At 42.7% G+C, this 20,544-nt stretch overlaps 1 protein-coding gene across 1 annotated transcript; it reads left to right on the top strand.

The window, feature by feature from the left end:
• The first annotated feature begins 707 nt into the window (after positions 1 to 707).
• On the top strand, positions 708 to 19,474 carry LOC115260052 (uncharacterized). The gene is made up of 2 exons (XM_062857519.1): positions 708 to 6,893; positions 19,211 to 19,474. Exons 1-2 carry the CDS (start codon positions 708 to 710, stop codon positions 19,472 to 19,474), a joined length of 6,450 nt encoding a protein of 2,149 aa, XP_062713503.1.
• Positions 19,475 to 20,544: the final 1,070 nt, after the last annotated feature.

The raw sequence follows: 20,544 nt of genomic DNA on the forward strand, positions 1-20,544 counted from the left end.
CAAATTACATTTCATTGTACACGATCAGAAAATTCACACGTTTCTGAGTAAAGTGAGACAACTAAAAAAATGAGTGAGGGGCTGTTCGGGCTCGTTTGGAAGTTAACCATCAATGTTAGCTTCTTTTCCCGATCAGCCTAGATAGCTGTGTAGTGTCGGTAGCGGTTGTCTCAATTGGCTAAGAATAACACTACGGACCGCCTGATCCAGTGGTAAGAGTCCACTAAACAGGTGACCCCTAATTCATGGTGTTATGCGGCTTTATGCTTACCGTGCCAAGGAATGAATGGTTAGGGGGGTCATATAAAAACCTAACCACAAACGGAGCCTGTGGAGAATTAGGGCGTCCTCCACAGTATTACGCCCTTACTGCACTACCCGGAGCAATAGTGCAGTTGACCTTGCGTTTCTCCGAGATAATCAGTAAAATGTTGAAAAATGTTAACTATCTATTAACTATTAGGCATTAGTCACGCAATATCGCATTCTTGCAAACGACTTGAAGAGTTTCGATAGGGAGAAGTACACGAAAATGTAAGTGAAATTATTTGTGCAATTTCGACCCTAAACTAAAAATTTAATAATTACAGCTTTGAAGCTGCAGTAGCTGCTAACAAGACGTGCCCAAAGTTTCTTTGTCCTATCCGAAACACTCTTCAAAGATTTTCCCGGATCTGCTGTGTAGTAAGCAGCAAACCAGTTCAAGAATGATGCACGCGGCAAAGGAATGCGGGAAATGCTCCTCCGGCGGTCTAGTCGGACAGATGGTCGGATGTGATATGTGCGACGTCTGGTTCCACGCCGGTTGCGTCGGCGAAACGGAGACAAGTCTCAACCCAGATAGGACGTGGAAGTGCAGCCTTTGTTCCAAGGAGGATGCCGGGGAAGTTGCTAGTCGCCACACGAGTAAGTCAGTGAGAAGCTCAGCGAGTAGTAGAGCACGGAGGGAACTTCTACTGCAGCAGCTGGAGGAGCAGCGCGCTTTGAAACTGAAGCAGCGGGCGGAAGAAGATAAAATCCGTAAGAAGCGGGCTGAGGAGGATGAGGCCTTTCTTCAGCAAAAGTTGGACCTTATCCTGGAGGAAGACGACGAAAGCAGAAGCAGCAGACTGAGTAGTCGAGCAAGCCGGAAGAAAGTGGTGGATTGGCTCAGCAATAGCCAAGGTGATCGGGTAGCAATCGGGTTGTCGCACAACGGAGCCTACCCTCAATTGCCTGTACCGCTCGCATCGACATCAACCGGTCGCTCAACGGGGCCGGCACATCCTGCTTCTGAGCCAGCGGCTGGAATTCCCACTTCGTCATCAACACCACAGTCAGGTAAAGCGATAGGAGTAGACATCCCTCAGACTAGTTTATCACAGCAGGTAGAACCAATATCCTCCAGTACAAGTATTAGGCGAGACAATCTCGAGTCTAGGTCCCCAGTACAGCCTTGTTCCTCGACAATGTACACAGTTAGACAGTCATTTCCTCGCGTTGTCAATGGTCAAACTTCCCACGTGAACCACATATTCGGAAATTGCGTTTCTAAATCAATTGCTGACACAAAAGTGACCTTTTCGGGCCAGTTTGGAGAAGTAGTTCCTCCCAAATGTCAAACGATTGCTGGTCGTATGCCAGTGCCACGAAATTCGATGATCAGTTCGGTCGTCGGTATGTCAACAGAAGCATCAGTAGTTCCTCCATGTGATACCGTACCCTACGCGAGTGTAACATACCCAACGACATCAGCAGCTATTCAACATCCGCAAGCAAATCAGCGACCAGCATCGGCTAATCTGATGATTGGTTCCGCCGGTTTGGAGTCCACGCCGCCCGGTGTGCATCACTTTGGAGCGTCGCAAACGGGAACATCGCACCAACCGGTGCCCAGTAGTGCACAATTGGCGGCGAGACAGGTGATGCCACGCGAGTTACCGGACTTTTCCGGGGATCCACAAGACTGGCCGTTGTTTTCCAGCTCCTTCTACAATTCAACGGCAGCGTGTGGGTTCACAGACGCGGAGAACCTAGCTAGGCTTCAACGGTGTCTGAAAGGACACGCACTGGATTCGGTGAAGAGTCGTTTGTTGATGCCTGAATCAGTGCCGCATGTAATGGAAACGTTGCGCAAACTGTATGGCAGGCCAGAAGTGCTCATCCACACACTCCTGCGAAGACTACGAAGCGTTCCGCCTCCGAGATCGGAGAATCTGCAATCGGTCATCACTTTCGGAATGGCTGTGAGAAACCTAGTCGACCATATGTTTGTGGCACAGCTGCTGGATCATCTCCGTAACCCTATGCTGCTACACGAGTTGGTGGAGAAACTTCCGTCATCGATGAAAATGCAGTGGTCGTGGTACAAACGCTCGCAAACAGATGTGAACCTGGCGACATTTGGAGCGTTTATGGATGAGCTAGTCAACACAGCTTCAGACGTCACTTTTCCAGTTGACACCCTAGCTCAGCACTCAACAACAGGCCAAACTGGAAGGGAGAAGCAGAAGTTTTACGTGCATGTAGAGTCAGGAGAGGAACATGCCGTGATTCAGACTACAGAAGGCAGATCAAAATCATCACCCTGGCAGGACAGAAGCAATAAATCCTGCCACTACTGTACCGCTGAGGAGCACATTTCACAGTGCCCACAGTTCAAGGCTCTGGATGTAGATGGGAGGTGGAAGGCAATCCGTTCTAAAGGTCTCTGCAGAACCTGTTTGATTCCGCATCGAAGATGGCCCTGTCGTTCACGAAAGGAGTGTGAAATCGACGGTTGCCGATTACGCCATCACGCACTGTTGCATTCGCGAACTGATGCCAGTGTTAATCGGAGTTCGTCCGAGAGTAGGATGTCATCGAACGAGGCGAGAGTTACCCAACAAAATCATCATTCGACACTGAGCTACTGTCTGTTTCGTTACCTACCGGTGACACTAGAAATGAACGGGAAACAGGTGGAAACCTTCGCCTTTTTGGATGATGGCTGCCAAACAACCCTCATGGAAGCAGGACTGGCAGCTGATCTAGACATCGCCGGGCCGGGTGAATCACTCTGGCTTGGATGGACGGGTAACATAACACGAGAGGAAAATGGATCGCAGCGCGTAACATTGAACATTTCCGGCAGTGGTATGAGCAGCAAATACAAATTGAATAACGTACGTACAGTTCAGAGGCTTCAACTGCAAGGGCAGACGTTCCAGTACGAGGAGTTGAAGAAGACGTACCCACATCTACGCGGCCTTCCGCTGCGCAGTTACGTCAATGCTGTGCCAAGACTCATCATCGGCATTGAACATGCACAACTGTTAACGGCATTGAAGGTGCGAGAGGGCAAATCAAACGACCCAGTAGCTGTTAAGACTAGACTGGGATGGTGTGTCTACGGCAAGCAGGCGATTGGAGAGGGCTTACCTGTTGAGCGATTGCATCTTCACACCGAGGAGCAACAAATGGGAAACCGTGAGCTACATGATTTGATGAAGCAGTACTTCGCTGTTGAGGAAGCGGCGGTGGCTACCCCGATCGAGTCTGTGGATGACAGCCGAGCTCGACGGATTCTGGAGCAGACAACACGTAGAACGCGGGGAGGATTCGAGACCGGATTGCTCTGGAGATACGACAAACCTGTATTTCCAGACAGCTATCCACTAGCAATGCGTAGACTACAGTGTTTAGAAAAGCGACTCAATAAGGATGAAGGCCTGAGAAACAAAGTTATTGCTCTTATACGTGACTATGAGGCGAAAGGCTACGCGCACAAGATTACCCAAGAAGAGCTAGAATCCACCGATTCGTGTCAAACTTGGTTCCTTCCACTGGGGGTAGTAAGAAACCCAAAGAAGCCGGAGAAAATCCGTCTTATCTGGGATGCTGCTGCGCAAGTACATGGAACGTCGTTCAACGACATGCTGCTGAAAGCACCGGACATGCTGACGTCGTTGTTTGCTGTTCTGCTGAGGTTCAGGCAGAGATCGATCGCGGTGTGTGGAGACATCCGCGAAATGTTCCATCAAATTCGGATCATACCTCGGGACAAGCAGTATCAACGGTTCATACTTCGTGAGCACCCAGATGAAGAACCCCAAATCTACGTGATGGACGTGGCAACATTTGGAGCAACATGCTCGCCTTGCTCGTCTCAGTTCGTCAAGAACAAAAACGCAAAAGAGTTGGAGTCGGACTTCCCAGAAGCAGCTGAAGCGATCATCAACGCGCACTATGTCGATGATTACCTCGACAGCGTAGACTCCATAGAAAAAGCAGTAAAGCTGGTAAAGGATGTAAGGCACGTACACGCTCTAGGTGGCTTCGAAATTCGAAACTTCGTTTCAAACTCCCCAGAAGTCTTGCGGCAGTTGGGAGAGCCAAGGAGCTTGCACAAGAAGTCGCTTGATCTAGATGGCTCGGTAAACATCGAGCGTGTACTCGGGATGGTGTGGAAGCCAAATGAGGATGTGTTCACATTCGACGTAGTGCTAAAAGAGGATTTGAAACAGTTTCTAGTGCAGTCAGTCATGCCCACAAAGCGGCAAGTGCTACGGCTGGTGATGTCGCTGTTCGATCCCTATGGATTCATCGCTCATTTCGTCGTCCACGGCACAATTCTAATGCAACACATTTGGAGGACGGGTACAGAATGGGATGAAGTGATTGCGCCGGAGCTGCACCAAATGTGGAGAGATTGGATTCGTCTACTGGAGCGTTTACAGGAAGTTGAAGTTCCACGTTGTTTCTTCGGTTCGACTAGCAGCCAAATACCTGCAAACATACAGCTGCACGTATTTGTCGACGCCAGCGAGCAAGCTTATGCATGCGCGGCCTATTTGCGTATAGTGCAAGCTGGAGCTATCCACTGTGTTCTCGTTGCAGCTAAAACAAAAGTAGCCCCTTTGAAACCACTGTCGATTCCTCGGCTGGAACTCCAAGCTTGTATTATTGGATGCCGACTAATGGAAACAGTCAAGGCAGCTCTGAATCTCAACATCGAAGAGCGTTATTTCTGGACAGATTCCACAACAGCCCTCGCTTGGATTAAATCCGATAGCCGAAGGTATCATCCCTATGTAGCGTTCCGAGTAGGAGAAATTCTCAACAGCTCTAACATTGACGAGTGGCATCACGTTCCATCGAAGCAGAATGTAGCCGACTTGGCCACGAAATGGGGATGCGGACCAGACTTTCTACCGGACAGTCGCTGGTACATCGGAGAACTTTTTCTCTACCAATCCAAATCGGAATGGCCGAAGCAGGTCCAGAAACAACAGTGTTACACAGAAGAGGAAGTACGCGCTGTCTACCATCTCCATCGGGAACTACCACAACCACTTATCGATGTGACAAGGTTCTCCAATTGGAATCGATTGATTCGGACGGCAGCATATGTGTATCGGGCGTTAAAAAAGTTTCGGAATGAGAAAATCCATGGAATCTTAACTAGTGACGAGCTGCTACAGGGAGAAAATCTTTTGTGGCGTCAGACGCAGTTTCAAGCCTTTCCGGACGAATATACTGCGCTGGAATATAACAGTCAGCATCCAACGGAGGAACCGATAAGTCTGGAAAAGTGCAGCAAACTATATACAGAATCGCCGTTTATAGATGATTCGGGGGTGATTAGGATGAACAGTAGGATTTTGGCAGCACCTAGCGCTTCTTTTGAAACGAAATATCCAGTGATATTGCCGAAAGATCATCCCACTACTCGCCTCTTGGTTGATAGTTATCACCGCCGTTTTCTACATGGCAACAACAATACAGTCTTCAACGAAGTTCGACAACGCTTCAGAGTTCCCCAACTACGATCTATCATCAAACGGATTTCTAATGAATGCCAGCACTGTAAAATAAAGAAAGCCGAACCCAGACCCCCCATGATGGCACCGCTTCCAGCTGTACGGCTAACTCCGAACATCCGGGCATTCAGTTATAGTGGAGTGGATTACTTCGGCCCTCTATTAGTCAAACAGGGACGAAGCTTGGTGAAACGCTGGGTGGCACTGTTCACGTGTCTCACCATACGTGCTGTGCATTTAGAAATCGTACACAGCTTGACTACGCAGTCCTGCGTAATGGCCATTCGTCGATTCGTCAGCCGCAGAGGAGCCCCGGTTACGTTTTACTCTGACAACGGGACCTGTTTCAAGGGAGCGAACAGTCTACTTTGTGAGCAGATCCAATCAATCCATGAGAACTGCGCGGTAACTTTCACGAATGCCAGGACAACGTGGCACTTCAATCCGCCATCGGCACCCCACATGGGCGGATGTTGGGAGCGGATGGTTCGCTCTGTCAAGACCGCAATGGCAGCTATCGCAGGACACCCCCAGCACCCAAGTGACGAAGTGTTGGAGACCGTAGTATTGGAGGCAGAAGCAATTATCAATTCACGACCGCTGACTTTCATTCCGATCGATGACGCCGATCAAGAGGCTCTAACACCGAACCACTTCTTGCTCTACGGTTCTACAGGAGTTGTTCAACCAAGATCAGCGTTCACAGTCGAAGGAACTACTCTACGAGATAGCTGGAAACTTTCTCAGTACTTAGTAGATCAATTCTGGAAGCGGTGGGTTCTGGAGTATCTGCCAACGTTGACTAGGCGTACAAAGTGGTTTCAATCTACAAAACCGTTGGATACCGGAGACATCGTGTTTGTAGTTGATGAGAGCAAACGGAGCGGATGGCTGCGAGGACGGATTATTGAAGTTATAAGAGGCAAGGATGGACAGACCAGAAGAGCAGTCGTACGAACGAAAGATGGAGTGCTAACGCGGCCTGCCGTTAAGCTAGCATTACTGGACGTTAGTTCAAATAGGAATCAGTGTGCAGATGAGGATTCCCCGGAACTTCACGGGAGGGGGAATGTAAAAAATAACCACAGGGCAGCAGTGTTCAGCAACGCCACGGTGAGTTCCGTATCACCCTCTACTGTCTAATAGACAGATGACGGTAGGAAGCGTAGATGCGAAATAGATTGACATCTGATCGAATGATGATAAGGCAAAAGTGCGAGGTGATGCTGAATCATATAAGCAATCGAAGAGGACAATTTCTGGTCGTTTAGAATTCATTTTTCTCAAACAATTGTTTCTAGTATTGATTAACTATTCGAGTATCAAATCAATTGTTGGCCGGGTAAATTTATTATCCTATTTAATTACTATAAATTGCTTAATTCAAACGTTTATATCTTAACAGTATCCTAAGCCTATTAGTACGACGACGTGACTAGTGTAGTTCGTGAATTGATTTGTAACCTTAATCTATGCGTAAGTTTGCGACACAATTGAATTTCCCATTGAAAAATGTTAACTATCTATTAACTATTAGGCATTAGTCACGCAATATCGCATTCTTGCAAACGACTTGAAGAGTTTCGATAGGGAGAAGTACACGAAAATGTAAGTGAAATTATTTGTGCAATTTCGACCCTAAACTAAAAATTTAATAATTACAGCTTTGAAGCTGCAGTAGCTGCTAACAAGACGTGCCCAAAGTTTCTTTGTCCTATCCGAAACAGTCTTTCTTAAGTCTCAAATTTGAGGCTAAATAAGGGCGGGATTATTCAAATGTTGTAAATTAGCTTACATTACCACCTATATGGTTTCGCTTAATGCGTTTTCGCCATTGGCGTTTTTCAATTGACACCGATTTGGTTTGTCGTTGATGTTTCCTTTTTGTGCTGTGATTGTGAAGAGTGTAATCCTGTTTAGTTTGGGTAGTGGCTACGGCTAGGAAAACTCAGATCAATTTTCAGCGTAAAAAGCGTGCGTATCCCAAGTGGCTCTACTTCAAAAAGTTCATTTTCGTAGGGTAACTTCTATATAAGTTACCTTATGAACCCAGTTTGCTTTTTTTTTCATTATAAATGAAGTGTCGTGCCTCGAGCATGCTATATTCTAGAATAACGTAAACAGTATGTTTCAACATTTGCTTATTGATGCCTTCAAGCAAGCTCTTGTATTCAGGATCTTTTCGCTGGTATTTGGCAGTATTACTACGATGATTACATCATCTGAAGTAGCTCAAACATTAATTTGAGATGCTTCAGTTGGATGGATTACTTAGGTAGTACAGTTCATGGATAACTTAACATAGAATTTCACCTAACCCAACTCTGCATGAGCAGAATTGGCTGATTGGCATGTGTCAGATGAGGAGTCTCCATGTGACCTTCTTTGCACTTTTGAGTGTTCCTTCGCAAAATTTGCGTATTCAGGCGACCCTGCTCAACAAACTAGGGAACCTGTACTAATTGGTTGCGACCACATTTATGGATAACTCGCTTCCATTGCTACTCTAAGAGAGTTTCACTGTGGTTTTGTACCTACAATGCCCTCCATTATGGTATACCATAACTATTGCTTTGAAAGAAGCTTGTCCTCTGCGGTCTGTGCGGACCGCAAAAGGTACTCCTGAATGGAACTCTGATCTGTTCAAGTTCAAAATATCTTCGGATAACCCATTCTTTTGTATAGTTACGAATCTCTAGCTTCCGCTTGAGAATTATAGCTATATAATCGACTTAGTGGGCCCTTACAAGCTCTGCTTACTTCAAATCTCCAGGTGCAAATGGGGGTTTGTCCTATTTTTCTCCAAAAGGATTTGAGTATTTCAAACATGTTTCGAACTCTTGTAGTTTGCTATTGGGTATTCTCATGGCGTGAAATTATTCCATAGTTTTATCCCGAAAGGGTGCGTGCGTTGTATAAAGAAGGAATGAGTTCCAGATTCATCTGGTTACCTCGTTCTCTCTGTAATGCTTGAAACGCATTGTCGATTATCACATCTGTGATGTTCGTCTGGCTGACATTCCTTTTCATGTGGACATCCCAATTTGCGATGTCCACAGTGACTCTTTTACACAAAGTTGTATACGTTTTCAAGAAAGTACTCACTCAAACGTAGTTTTTGCTTGGGTGATTTCTTGAATATTGAGGATGCTTTCGATGACGTGCCTTTCAATGTCATATTGAAAGTTGCATGACGTCACAAGCTACCTCCAATGAGCTATAGGCTCTCTTTACGCTTATGCGTTTTACAATGTCCTTTTCAGGGCACTGATTAAACCCGCTGTGGTATGGGCTATGAGCTCTCGTTGCGCTTATGCGTTTATTCTCTCTTCTAGGGCATCCCTTCCTATTTCATTACCTTTCCCTTTCCTAATCCCATTCCATCCCTTGTCCAATTCCCTCAGGTAAATGATGAAATAGGCTTATATGTATGGCAATGGCACAGCCGGCCTTCTGATACCTGATACCTGATAATATATAGTCAATATGTGAATAAGCTTGCTGTAAATACAAATTACATTACATTCTACACGGTCAGAAAACTCACACGTTTCTGAGTAAAGTCAGACAACTAAAAAAATGAGTAAATCGTATTTCCAGTGCCAAATCTATGGCATTAGTGCTAGAATCGTGTCAATTCAAGGTGTACAATCAAGAATATTATACGGCTTAACCCTCTAATACCCAACCCCGCCTTTAGACGGGGTATAGTTTGAGCATTTTTGTAATTTTTGTTTCGTGGATAATCAAAATTTTTATATTTTTGGCTGATATTTAGGACTGTTTTGTATATCTCAAAATGGTTTTTGGTGTATTTTAAAGCGTATTTACATTTTTTTAAAATCATTGAAAAATTGATGTTTTGGTCACCTTTTAGAAGTCATTGTTTATTTTGTATTGAATCGCTACAATTAACATATTTTAAATTTTTCCCGAACCATTCTATCCGTGTTTAATAGTTTAAGGGGATCGAAAACACTCTTAAATTATTTTCCTTAAAATTACACGGAAAATAAAATTTTATATGAAAAAAATTTAAAATAAAAATATTTCAACAATAATTGCAAAATCTCAAAATGTTTTCATCCCAAAAAATCCGTACCCCAAATAGGCTTCCAGGAAAAATATAAAAGCATGGGGATGTTCAAAAATAAAAATTAGAAAAATCAAAAACTGAAATTCACGAAATCGAGAATTAAAAAGAATCATCTTCCAAAACATGTTTAAATCGATTTTAGATGACGAAAAATGATATTTAGATCAAAATCAAAAATTTGGGTATTAGAGGGTTAAACTGGTTGGATTTCAGCTCCAAGTCCAGCGCTAGCCCTGAAAATGCGATTTACTAATTGTTTAAGATCAGTTTAGATCAGATTTGTGCGAATCTGGCTCATTTTTTATATTATACTCTATATATACTCTCTCTATTGAGAATCAAACATTCTATTTTATTCTGCCCCACGTTCCAGCCACCTGAGCAGAGGAGAATACCATGCAAAGAGCAACCTGTGCTCTAATACCAAAAAAATGTGATTGCTATGTTATTCTACGAAATTTTATGAGAACATCATAATACCAATTGGAGGTATTTGAGCAGAGTTTGATATTGATACGGTATTTGTTTATTTAGCAGTGAAAATGACCTAACAACAAGTTTTGCTATTACATCTTATAGCTATATAAAAATGTTCAATTTAATAGCAAGAAATGTTATTACTTTGTTATTCAATACCTTTTGAATAACAAAAACTGGACTTCAAATTTTAGGTATGCATTCATTATCGAAATTACAAGACCTGAAGGCGGAATGTAAGAATAAAAAAAAGATCGTTTGATTATCAAGATTGAGATCATCAGCCCCAAAGAGTTATGAACTAAACTAATTGGACTGATTCGCGCAACGCTAGATGGATCAAAAGATGAGGCCTTTTGGCATGAATTTTCTCAGCAGTGGGACATTTTGTGGAAAATCTTTTCTAGTTTGTATTTTTTGCAGCGTACTCATGTTTTCACCAAACAGCTTAGATCCACTTTTTGGAGTTATTTAAAATAAAAAAATGTTCACTGGAGTTTTTTTAGGGAAATAAAAGCCCAGGTAAAATTTGTTTTGTGGATGTAATGTAAATTTGGTAGTTTCGGCAGAATTCTTTTCTTCGCCATTAGGGGTTCTTCCAAACTGCCGAAAATTTGCTCGTACAATCCAGATTGATAGGTTAAGTTTTGAGGCCAGTTTACAGTCCCATGACGAAAAGAATAAGTTACCCTATAACGTTATCCTATTTAGTACGATAAAAATCTCCAGTATTTACCCCACGGGAAACGTCATTGTCATTAGTGTGGAAAGAATCATGATAAAATGTCTCTCATCCAATGTAAAAAAAATCTCACTTTAGGTCTTTCATGCAAGTGTAGTGATTGAAATTTTTCATACAAAACCACTCATTCGTGTTTTTAATCAAAGATTATAGCTTTGCTTATATTAGGGTTTCTATCGTCTCTCATTTGTGGTATTGCCTGATATTCGTGTTTGGCACCCTTTCATTACCTGTTGTTTTATTATTATTTTTAAGGATTTTTAACAAGTTTTGATCTCACAGTACTTTCAACGATCGTTTCAAAATGCGTTTGTTGTTGTGAGATCAAAAATCTGACTCGTCGTGAAGCGGATCTGTTGTGATGGTTAAAGCGCATGACTATAACGCCGAGGACCTGGGATCAAATCCCACTCCTGACAATCTCACAAAATGTGAGTTCTTCCTTCGGAAGGGCAAGGGAAGTGGAGCGTGGGTCCCGAGATGAACTAGCATAGGGCTAAAAATCTCGTTAACCCATATCCGCCCAGCGTCCTATTTATAGGACAGATGCCCCGAACGCCCAGCGTCCTATAAATAGGACAGTTCTTTATATGTGAATATCTCCAGAATTATGCAAAATTTTAGAATACTTTCTTCAGAGAAGATGCTCTCCACATCCATACCTTGCTCATAGTGGACAATATAGTTTGTGACTGGTTCACTAGGTGGCGTAAACGATGCTGCAAAGAATGCATATTGTCACGATCTGTGAGCTTCATTTCCAATGCGAAAAAAAAAATATTTCCCTGGAATCTTGGCTATGGTTAATAATTTACATTTCATTTCTTCGGCAGAGTTGTTAATCAATACATACAAAAGTCGATGTATGTATGATTGTATGTTTATATGCTTGTATGTTTGTATATTTGTATGTTTATATGTCTGTATGTATGTATGTATATATGTATGCCGGTACATAGGCATAACTCTGAAATGCGTCAAGAAATTTCAATCAAATTTGGTATACACATTCCTTAGGATGTGGAGGTGGTAGCAGGGATATTGAAATTCAAGATGGCGGCTTAGGTTCCAAAATGGCGGTCAAAACTCCAGAATATATGTTTTTAACGGCAATGCTGCTTCGGATACTATGCAATATGGCCATGGAATGGTAGTGTGATCTATAATACCATGCAATATGGGTATCTATCGATCGGACTTCATGAGTAGAAAAGTCATAAAACGATATTTGACTCTATTTCGAAATCCAAGATGGCGGCCCATATCCAAGATGGTGGCCTTAGAATGAGAATTTGAACTATGAAACCATGTAATATGGGTATCTATCGATCGGGCTTCATGAGTAGAACTCAAAAATGAATATCCGACGCCATTTTGAAACCCAAGATGGCGGACCATACCTAAGATGGTGGCCACGGAATTGTAGTTTGATCTATAATATCATGCAATATGGGTATCTACCGATAGGGCTTTATGAGACACAGGGTAGAGGGTTATGGTAGAGAGTAGAATAGAGAGTAGGTTTGAGGGTAGGAAAAATGTTAGGGTAGAGACACAGACAAACAGACGTAACTCTTAGAGGAAATTCATCAAAATTTTTGCCCGGTGTCATTTTTATGAGCACACTGCCACCTGTTGGTAGAACCGCGCTCGACACTGTCGGCCATGATGGATTTCGACTTGACGTTTTGCTGACACGCACACTACTACACAAATTTCCAGTAATTTTCGTTTGCATCATTCAGCAACGTGTACACTGGCACACGTCAAAGCGATCGAACACTAGCGCATCTGGTGGAACGATCGCGCAAATCAAATGATATTTGAATTGATCGTTAAATGCATGTGCCAAGCCGTTTTGGAGAGTGTTACGTCTGTTTGCCTGTGGTAGAGAGTAGGTTAGACGGTACGATTAAGCACAATATAGACTAGAGGGTAAAGGATAGGGCAGTGTTTACGGTAGAGGATAGTTAAGAGGGTGGGGCAGAAGGTAGGGTTGAAGGTTATGATGGAGCTTAGGATAGACAGTTGGAATAGAGGGCAAAGAAGACAGTAAGGTAGAAGCTAGAGAGTAGTGTGAAGAATTGAGATCAGATTAGATGAGCTGAGGATCTTTTTTTGAGATACCTTTAGGAATTCTTTTCAGGATTTCTTCAGGCATTCCTTTCGAGAATCTTCTCAGGTTTATTCCCGGGATTCCTTCTGACATTGCTTCTAAGATTGCTGTATGGATTGCTCTGGTGTTCTCTTCAGGGATTTTTGCAGGGGTTGCTTTGGAAAATCCTGAAAGGATTCTGTTAGTTATTCTTTTCTGCATTTTTTCAGGGATTTGTGCTAGAATTCCTTCAAAAATTCCTTCCAGGATTCTTGCTGTTTTTCCCTAGGAGATTCCTCCCGAAAAAAAATATGAAAAATATATGTTTCTTCCGAGATTGTTTTAAGGCAATCCTAGATCATAGAGACATCTTCTATGGTTCTTGCAGGAATGCCTGCTCAGCTTCTGGCCGGCATGCCTGTCATGATCTCTCTAAGGATTCCATCAGGGGGATTCCTTCAGGAATAACTCCAGAGATTTCTGCCAGAATTGCTTTGGAAAATCACGAAAGGATTCTTTCAGAAATTTTACCCAGCATTCTTTCACGGATATCTTCTGGCATTACTTCACAGATTCATTTTAGTATACTTTCAAAGTGATCTGTCGAAACATATTCAGAGAATCCTAATGGAATTCTTTCTATGAGCCGGGACCCTCGCTCGGGATTCATACAGCAATTCCTCCCGGGATTTCTTCTGTGACTATTTCAGGGATTCCCACCAAGCTTTCAGTTGAGATTCCCTCAGAACTCTACCAGATATGCCTCTCAGAATTCCTTCTGTAAATCCTCCCGGGATTCTTTCGGGGATTTCATATTATCTTTTCGATGTAACTTTGATAGTGCCCAGAATAACACCATAAAACCCACATATTGTTCACGAATAAGCAATCATGGAGTAGTACAAACATAAGTGGAGAAGCCTTGTCGAGTATATCTGGTTGAAATTTTATATCAAAACATGGAATGATGATGAACCTGGGCGTGTTAGTGGAATACCTGTAAATATGAGACACCGAAGACGACCTTATAGTTGAGGTCGAAATACGTATCTGTCAAAGGATACAAATTAAATGGTACAGTACGATTTTTTATGAAAAACTTCTGAAAAGTTTACGTATGGTGAGTACGTAAAGAGAGTTTGTGGGGTGCTGAAGGAACAACTCAATTACTTTATAAAAAATCTTTATCTGTGTAAAATCTAACTTCTACAGCATTTTAACGTTTGCTTATGCCACACATTGTGAGCTTTCTTTGTTTGATTTGTTAAAAAAAATGAGAAATGTTGAACACTGCAGTCGAAATTACATGAAATTACTAGAATCATGCATTGCATACTTTTAGGCGTTTATCGGGCTCTATTTCTGTACCAATTTATAAGTCATTTTTCTATTCTTTTTGAGTGGTTATCATCTCTCTCACTTGTTTAGAGCTGTATTGTATCTATACGGATCAGAATATAACAATAGCGTAGAAGTTGGGCTGAAGTAGAACTCGAGAAAATTATCAGACATTGAGGACCTCCAATGAAGATTTTTTTTGGAACTACACCATAGACTTCCATTTTTTCATCAAATCATGCTTATTTTAATGGAACTTGACCTTTGATAACAAATTTATTTGGAGATTAAAATTGTGAGACGCCTTGGACGTTAACGGGTTAATACAGATGAAAAAAAAATTACCCGTGAAAAAAAAAAAATAAAAAAATAAAAAAGATATGGTAAAACAACTGATGATAAACCCAAACATAACTACGACGACACTTCAAAAAACCAAATTCCATCGGCCGAAACGTCAGGAGAAAATAAAAATAATTGTTTTCGACTTAAGTCTAGGAAAGCTCCCAATTTTGTTTGATTGTTGATTGATTATTACTGTAGCATAAAAAAGAATTAATCAATCATAAAAAAATAATATAAATACAGATCCATAACAAATGCATATAAAGTACACACAGTATAAAGAATGAATTCTATCAATGGAAAATGAACAGACACATTTTCTATAAGAATAAATCGGTGAATACTCGTGCAGCTCTGGCTGGACTCAGAATGCTTTTCCGGCAGCAGCAACAGGCATTTCGTGTAGCACGACCAACTACATGAGGGTGGTGTTACAAACGAGGCGAGATAGCGATTATATGTGACCCCTCGCGAAAGCTGCAAGAATAGTGCAGCTGGTCGTCTAAGGGCCGTGGATGCTAAACTAAACCGTTTTACTCAATAGCCTGGCTGTTCTGAGCTTCGTCACGATAGGAAGCTGAGCTTTCCGTCGCGTGGATCTGGTGGCTGAAAGGGAATATAAATATTTTATTGGAGTAAAATATAAGTTTTATGATAGCGATATTAGTTATTAAAATATACATTTATTGGCAATTTCCTCATAAAAGAAATGTCAAATAAAACTCTGGTATTATTCAATATTATATTAAGCACGTCGTTCGTTGCTGGTTCCACTTTCCGAAACGTTTTTTTTTTCTTTTCCTTCCACGATAACCAAACAAGACAGCAGCTGGCGGTCTCGTAGACCGATGAAGGAGCGAAGAATTATCAATGATAAATTTAGCGTTAATAGCTACTCGTAAATATATTGACGATCGATTCTTGGCACGTCTCGTTTAAGGACCTCCGGATATTGATGACACCCCTCCCATACTCTCATCAATATCCCAGCCCATTCATTCAGTCAGTCATCACATCGGATCGGTTGGTGTGTGGTAGCCTGTCTTATCATAATAAATGTCTCGCTTTTCTAACTTTATGCCTTTGTGCCTCCTTATCTCCGTGATTGTTTCCATTTACGCAGATAAACATATATGCGAATTATAGGGCAGCAACTTTGGTTGGGATAAATTAGAACGGCTACTTCGGATCATTGCAGCTGTTGTTGGACTATTACTAAAGCCACAATGAAAAGCGTTTTTGGTCACGTTGGTCATTAATTAACTACGTCTTGACGGCAATATGATTGAATTGGAATTTGAACAATATTAATTTAGCGTACTCGGTGTCTCAAAACATAAACTTCAAACAAGTAATTAGCGAATCCAAGAAGTCTTCCTTGGAAAAATAACATCGACGATAGTTACATAAACAATCCATTAAAATTAAACCCATTCATGTTTAAAAATAATGTTTTTTCATTGGCATTCGTCTTTAATTTGTGGCCACAATTTACGCTCCATTTGAAATAAGTGTGACAGTGCAGAGTAGCTTCGTAACCTGGAGTGAATTTTCAGAATTTCTCCGACAGTTAAATAAACGACGAGACCTTTGTCATTTACTTTATTACTTTTCTCACATCATACACACACACACTGGATAACTTCAGAAGAGCGTTTTTATTGTTATCATTTATGGGGCGTTGGTGATATGTTAGGAGACACACGGTTCGCCTGCAGCACCGGGATGTTTCATACGCATCTCACCCCACTTGGCAAATATTTGCTAGGAAATCATACAGAACCGGAGCTTTGTGGTTTTATGTGGCTTCGTCCGAGGCAATCGAGTGAAAGCACCATTGCCGCACGATCGAATGGGTTTCAATCGGGACCGTCGAGTAATTTGTAATTTATGGCAAAGATTAGCCCTTTTGTGCTCTTCAACTTTTTGGATGAGACACTTGCTACCGAAAAAAAAAAAATCTATTGTAACTCCATTCTTTATGACAGAAAAAGTTTGGAATGGGATATCAAAAATGAGCGCTGCTTTTATATATCCACAGGCGAAAACTCATCATACGCAACAGACGTAACAGACGGTCTACATGATAATGATCCGGGTTAGACAGGCATCGGTGGTGTAACGAACGGCTACCATTTCCGAAGCGTATGCATCCAATGTTCAATCCCTGGTTTGTCCCGCTCTCCTCCCTCTGTCACGCTTTTTCATATACTCAATACGTGGAGTGTCACATTTTTACAGACCCCGTTCCCCTAAACGATGAACGTCTTTTCTGAATGGCCCCAAACATGGATAGCGTAGGCATAAACAACCATGCGCCTCCATGTCTTAGCAGGCACGAAAAACTGGAAGTTGCAATTTTTTTGGGAAATGAAAAGATCCGTGGGTTTGCCTACCTGGCTTCTAGAAGGATGTTTTATGCAAACATATGTTGACACCAATTACTTATAGTAATGATCAAATCACCACGGAAGCGACTCTGACAATCAAAAACCTCGACGAAATCGCTAAGTTCACCACCTTGACATTTTAGACTTTGTTTAGGCAAAATGATCCTTGAGCTCAAGCGCCGCAAAGGTGCCCGGTCTTCAAGAGAGCCATTGCTGAAAAGTCACAGTGCAGGTAACGCAGCTTTACCGCAGCTTGTAAGGCAGCCGTTGAGTGGACGGGTTCATATCGCCATTATAGCGGATCTATTCCGAGTACCCTCCGATAACGGCAACTGGGTCGCGTACATGTCAAAATTGGTAACGATATGGACAATGGGTATACCTATTCCAGAAGTTAGTGTCCACATCTTACGAGGTCTTAATGGTCGTCAAGTTCACCGCTGTGGTAGATCTAGCAGTTCAGGTATATGTTAGAATGTATGACGTTCGAGCTGACAGGACATGGTAGGACAGCTCATTTCAATGGATCACTAAAATAACTAAAACAACCGCTATGAAATGAACAGATAGCGCCACCGTAGCCTTGTGTGTTTGGCGTAATTCGACTGCTGTCACTGTGTTACCGTCCATATACGGTGGCGCTTTAGTTTTGATGCGGTGAGTAGCGGAAAAGTCGGCTTCAATGATCCATTGCTGGCCCATGAAGTTATATAGATTCTGTTAGAAACACTGATGGCCTGTTTTTCTGTTGGCCTAGTCTTACAAGTTGTTCGAAAGCAAGTTTCATAGATAAATTTCCTACAAGGAGTGTTGGCGAAAACACGCCAGCACACCTCTACGAGTGGAATGTCTCTACACGAACCCGTCAGCGTGCCCATTGTCGGTAGGTACAATACGGAATGGCAGATCGAGCATCTGTCACAGCGATGACTTGACAGATGAATAGAGATGAAATTGAGGAAGAAAGAAGATAAAGTGCATCCTAGTATTAGCAAATGTTGTTAAAAATAAGATTATTTTTGCCTCTAATTGAATTGGATATCGTGAACTAGTTTGTATTCCAGAAGGTATTTTGACATGCATATGTACAAGTGAATTTGTATCTTACATACTATGAAATTTACCAGGGATTTTAGCACTTAATCTACCCATATACTAAACCTAAATTGTTAGTAAAAACCTACAAACTAAAGGGTAAATAACTTAATGACAACGTACTTAATATTTATCATGTAAATAAACTAAATCTAGACTAAATTACAGTACGGATAGTAAGACGAGTTGATAGTACGGATTGCATGTTTTGCACCCACATAAATGCAGCAGCGTTAGACCGGTTCAACAAGACAGACAGGCAGATTGGACACTAGTAAGGAAACTAAACGTAAGTTGAACGAACAGACTACTTAAGCCCTAACTATCGGTTGTTGCAACAATAAGACGTATATTATACATTCCAGGAAAGTAATAATCCCCCTATCAGTAATCTTAAGCCGCCGTCTTTTACTTCGGGATTAATATTTCGGAAACTTTCCGTTGGCATTTCCAGCATATTATTATTTTCGTTTATACGAAACTCCAGTCATGTCAAGACGAACTCTACGGTCGGGCAAAGTTGTTGGTGATAGTGTTAGTGCAAATCAAAGAGGTGTGCATGTGGTGGTCACGGCAGATCCCAATGAATCCCATCCTAGGCGGTCGTGCCAGGTATGCCGTGAAGTGGATACATCCGAGATGATGCAATGCAACGTGTGTTACAAATGGTCTCACTTCCAATGTGTAGAAGTCACCCAGCAGATATAGAATTTTTCCTGGAGTTGCGCCAAATGCGAATCAGCAAAAGGTGTCCAGGAAACCAGTTCTACTGCAACTCTTCTTCAAGGAGGTGGTAGTCCTTCCGGGCAGCCATCCAGAACGTATCCGAATAGGCTCGCCGTACCGTCACAGCATCATCAGCCACAACAGCAGCAGCAGCGGCCTGAGCCTACAACTAGTCAACAAGCCCTCTCGCTTGCAGCGGAAGGGTTGAACCAAACCCAAATCGTAGGTCAAGCTCCGTTCGTCACTTCGCTTCAGTGGGTTGTCTCTCCGTCCCGAAACGAAGCCAAACCTGCTTCAGTGTCTTCAAGTCACTCCTCGCAAGCTCTCGCTAGACTTAAACTTCAAATGCTTGAGGAGATAAGGAACGTCGAGCGGCGTGAAGTAGAGTGACAACGAGCATTGACAGCGGAAGAAGCAGTAAACGAAAGGGCATTCCTGGAGCAAAAGTACCAGCTGTTGGATTAAGCCATGAGCGACGACGGTTCATCTAAGAACAGTTCTTTTAACAGAACCCAGAACTGGATCGCAGCCACAAATGCACACAGCATTGAGCTATCAGCAACTCAAATCGAGAGTCAAGTCAATCCGAACATACACGCCGGCAAAATGCAAGTTTGGAGTTCAGCAGCTGCACAGATTAGCAGCACTCGCTCGTCCGAGGAATTCCCGCTCCAGCGCCCATGTTGAGTTGTCCCTTTAATCCACCCATGCTAAACGATGGAATGCAGCGATTGTCTCTCGAGTCGACGAATCATGCTCCATTACCGACACAGCATCGGCCGGTCCGAGCTTTGCGTCGTGTTTCGATGGCATAGCTTCCTCATTCTGGCGAACGCGGACTTGTCGCACCGATTGCTTCTCAAAACATGGAACCGGATGCAGTGCGTCGCATCACACGTAATATGTCACTTCCAAATTACCAGCGATTTGTTCCAAACTCTAATCAATTAGCGGATCGTCAACAGAACTATTCCCATTCATCTACAATACGAGACTATCGACTATACGACCAAGGAGATGATTCCTACCCGATCTCTCGGAAGCAGTTGGCAGCCCGACAAGCCATTTCGAAGGATCTACCGACGTTTTCTGGAGACCCGAAAGAGTGGCCCTTATTTAAGGCCACTTTCAACAGCACCACTGCCATGTGTGGGTTCACCAATGATGAAAACATCGTCCACTTACAGCGAAGTTTAAAGGGTCGAGCATACGAAGCGGTCAAAAGCCGACTGCTTCATCCATCGAACGTCAGCGAATTCATGTCGACACTCAAAATGCTGTTCGGACAATCAGAGGTAATCGTTCACTCGATGATGTCGAAGATCAGCTCCCTTCCGGTACTGAGAGAGGATAAATTAGAAACCATCGTGGACTTCGCTGTCAGCGTTCAAAACTTCTGCGCAACCGTGGACGCGTGTGGATTGGAAGAATACTTCTACAACATAGCTTTCCTTCACCAA

The sequence above is a fragment of the Aedes albopictus genome, chromosome 1, assembly GCF_035046485.1.
Source record: "Aedes albopictus strain Foshan chromosome 1, AalbF5, whole genome shotgun sequence".
Taxonomy (NCBI): Eukaryota; Metazoa; Arthropoda; class Insecta; order Diptera; family Culicidae; genus Aedes; species Aedes albopictus.

Excerpts from the sequence above, each read along its gene's own strand:
- LOC115260052 (XM_062857519.1), top strand. The coding sequence starts at position 708 with ATGATGCACGCGGCAAAGGAATGCGGGAAATGCTCCTCCGGCGGTCTA. Across the intron at positions 6,894-19,210 it reads CAGTGTTCAGCAACGCCACG|CATCATCAGCCACAACAGCA; the intron begins GTGAGTTCCGTA and ends GTACCGTCACAG.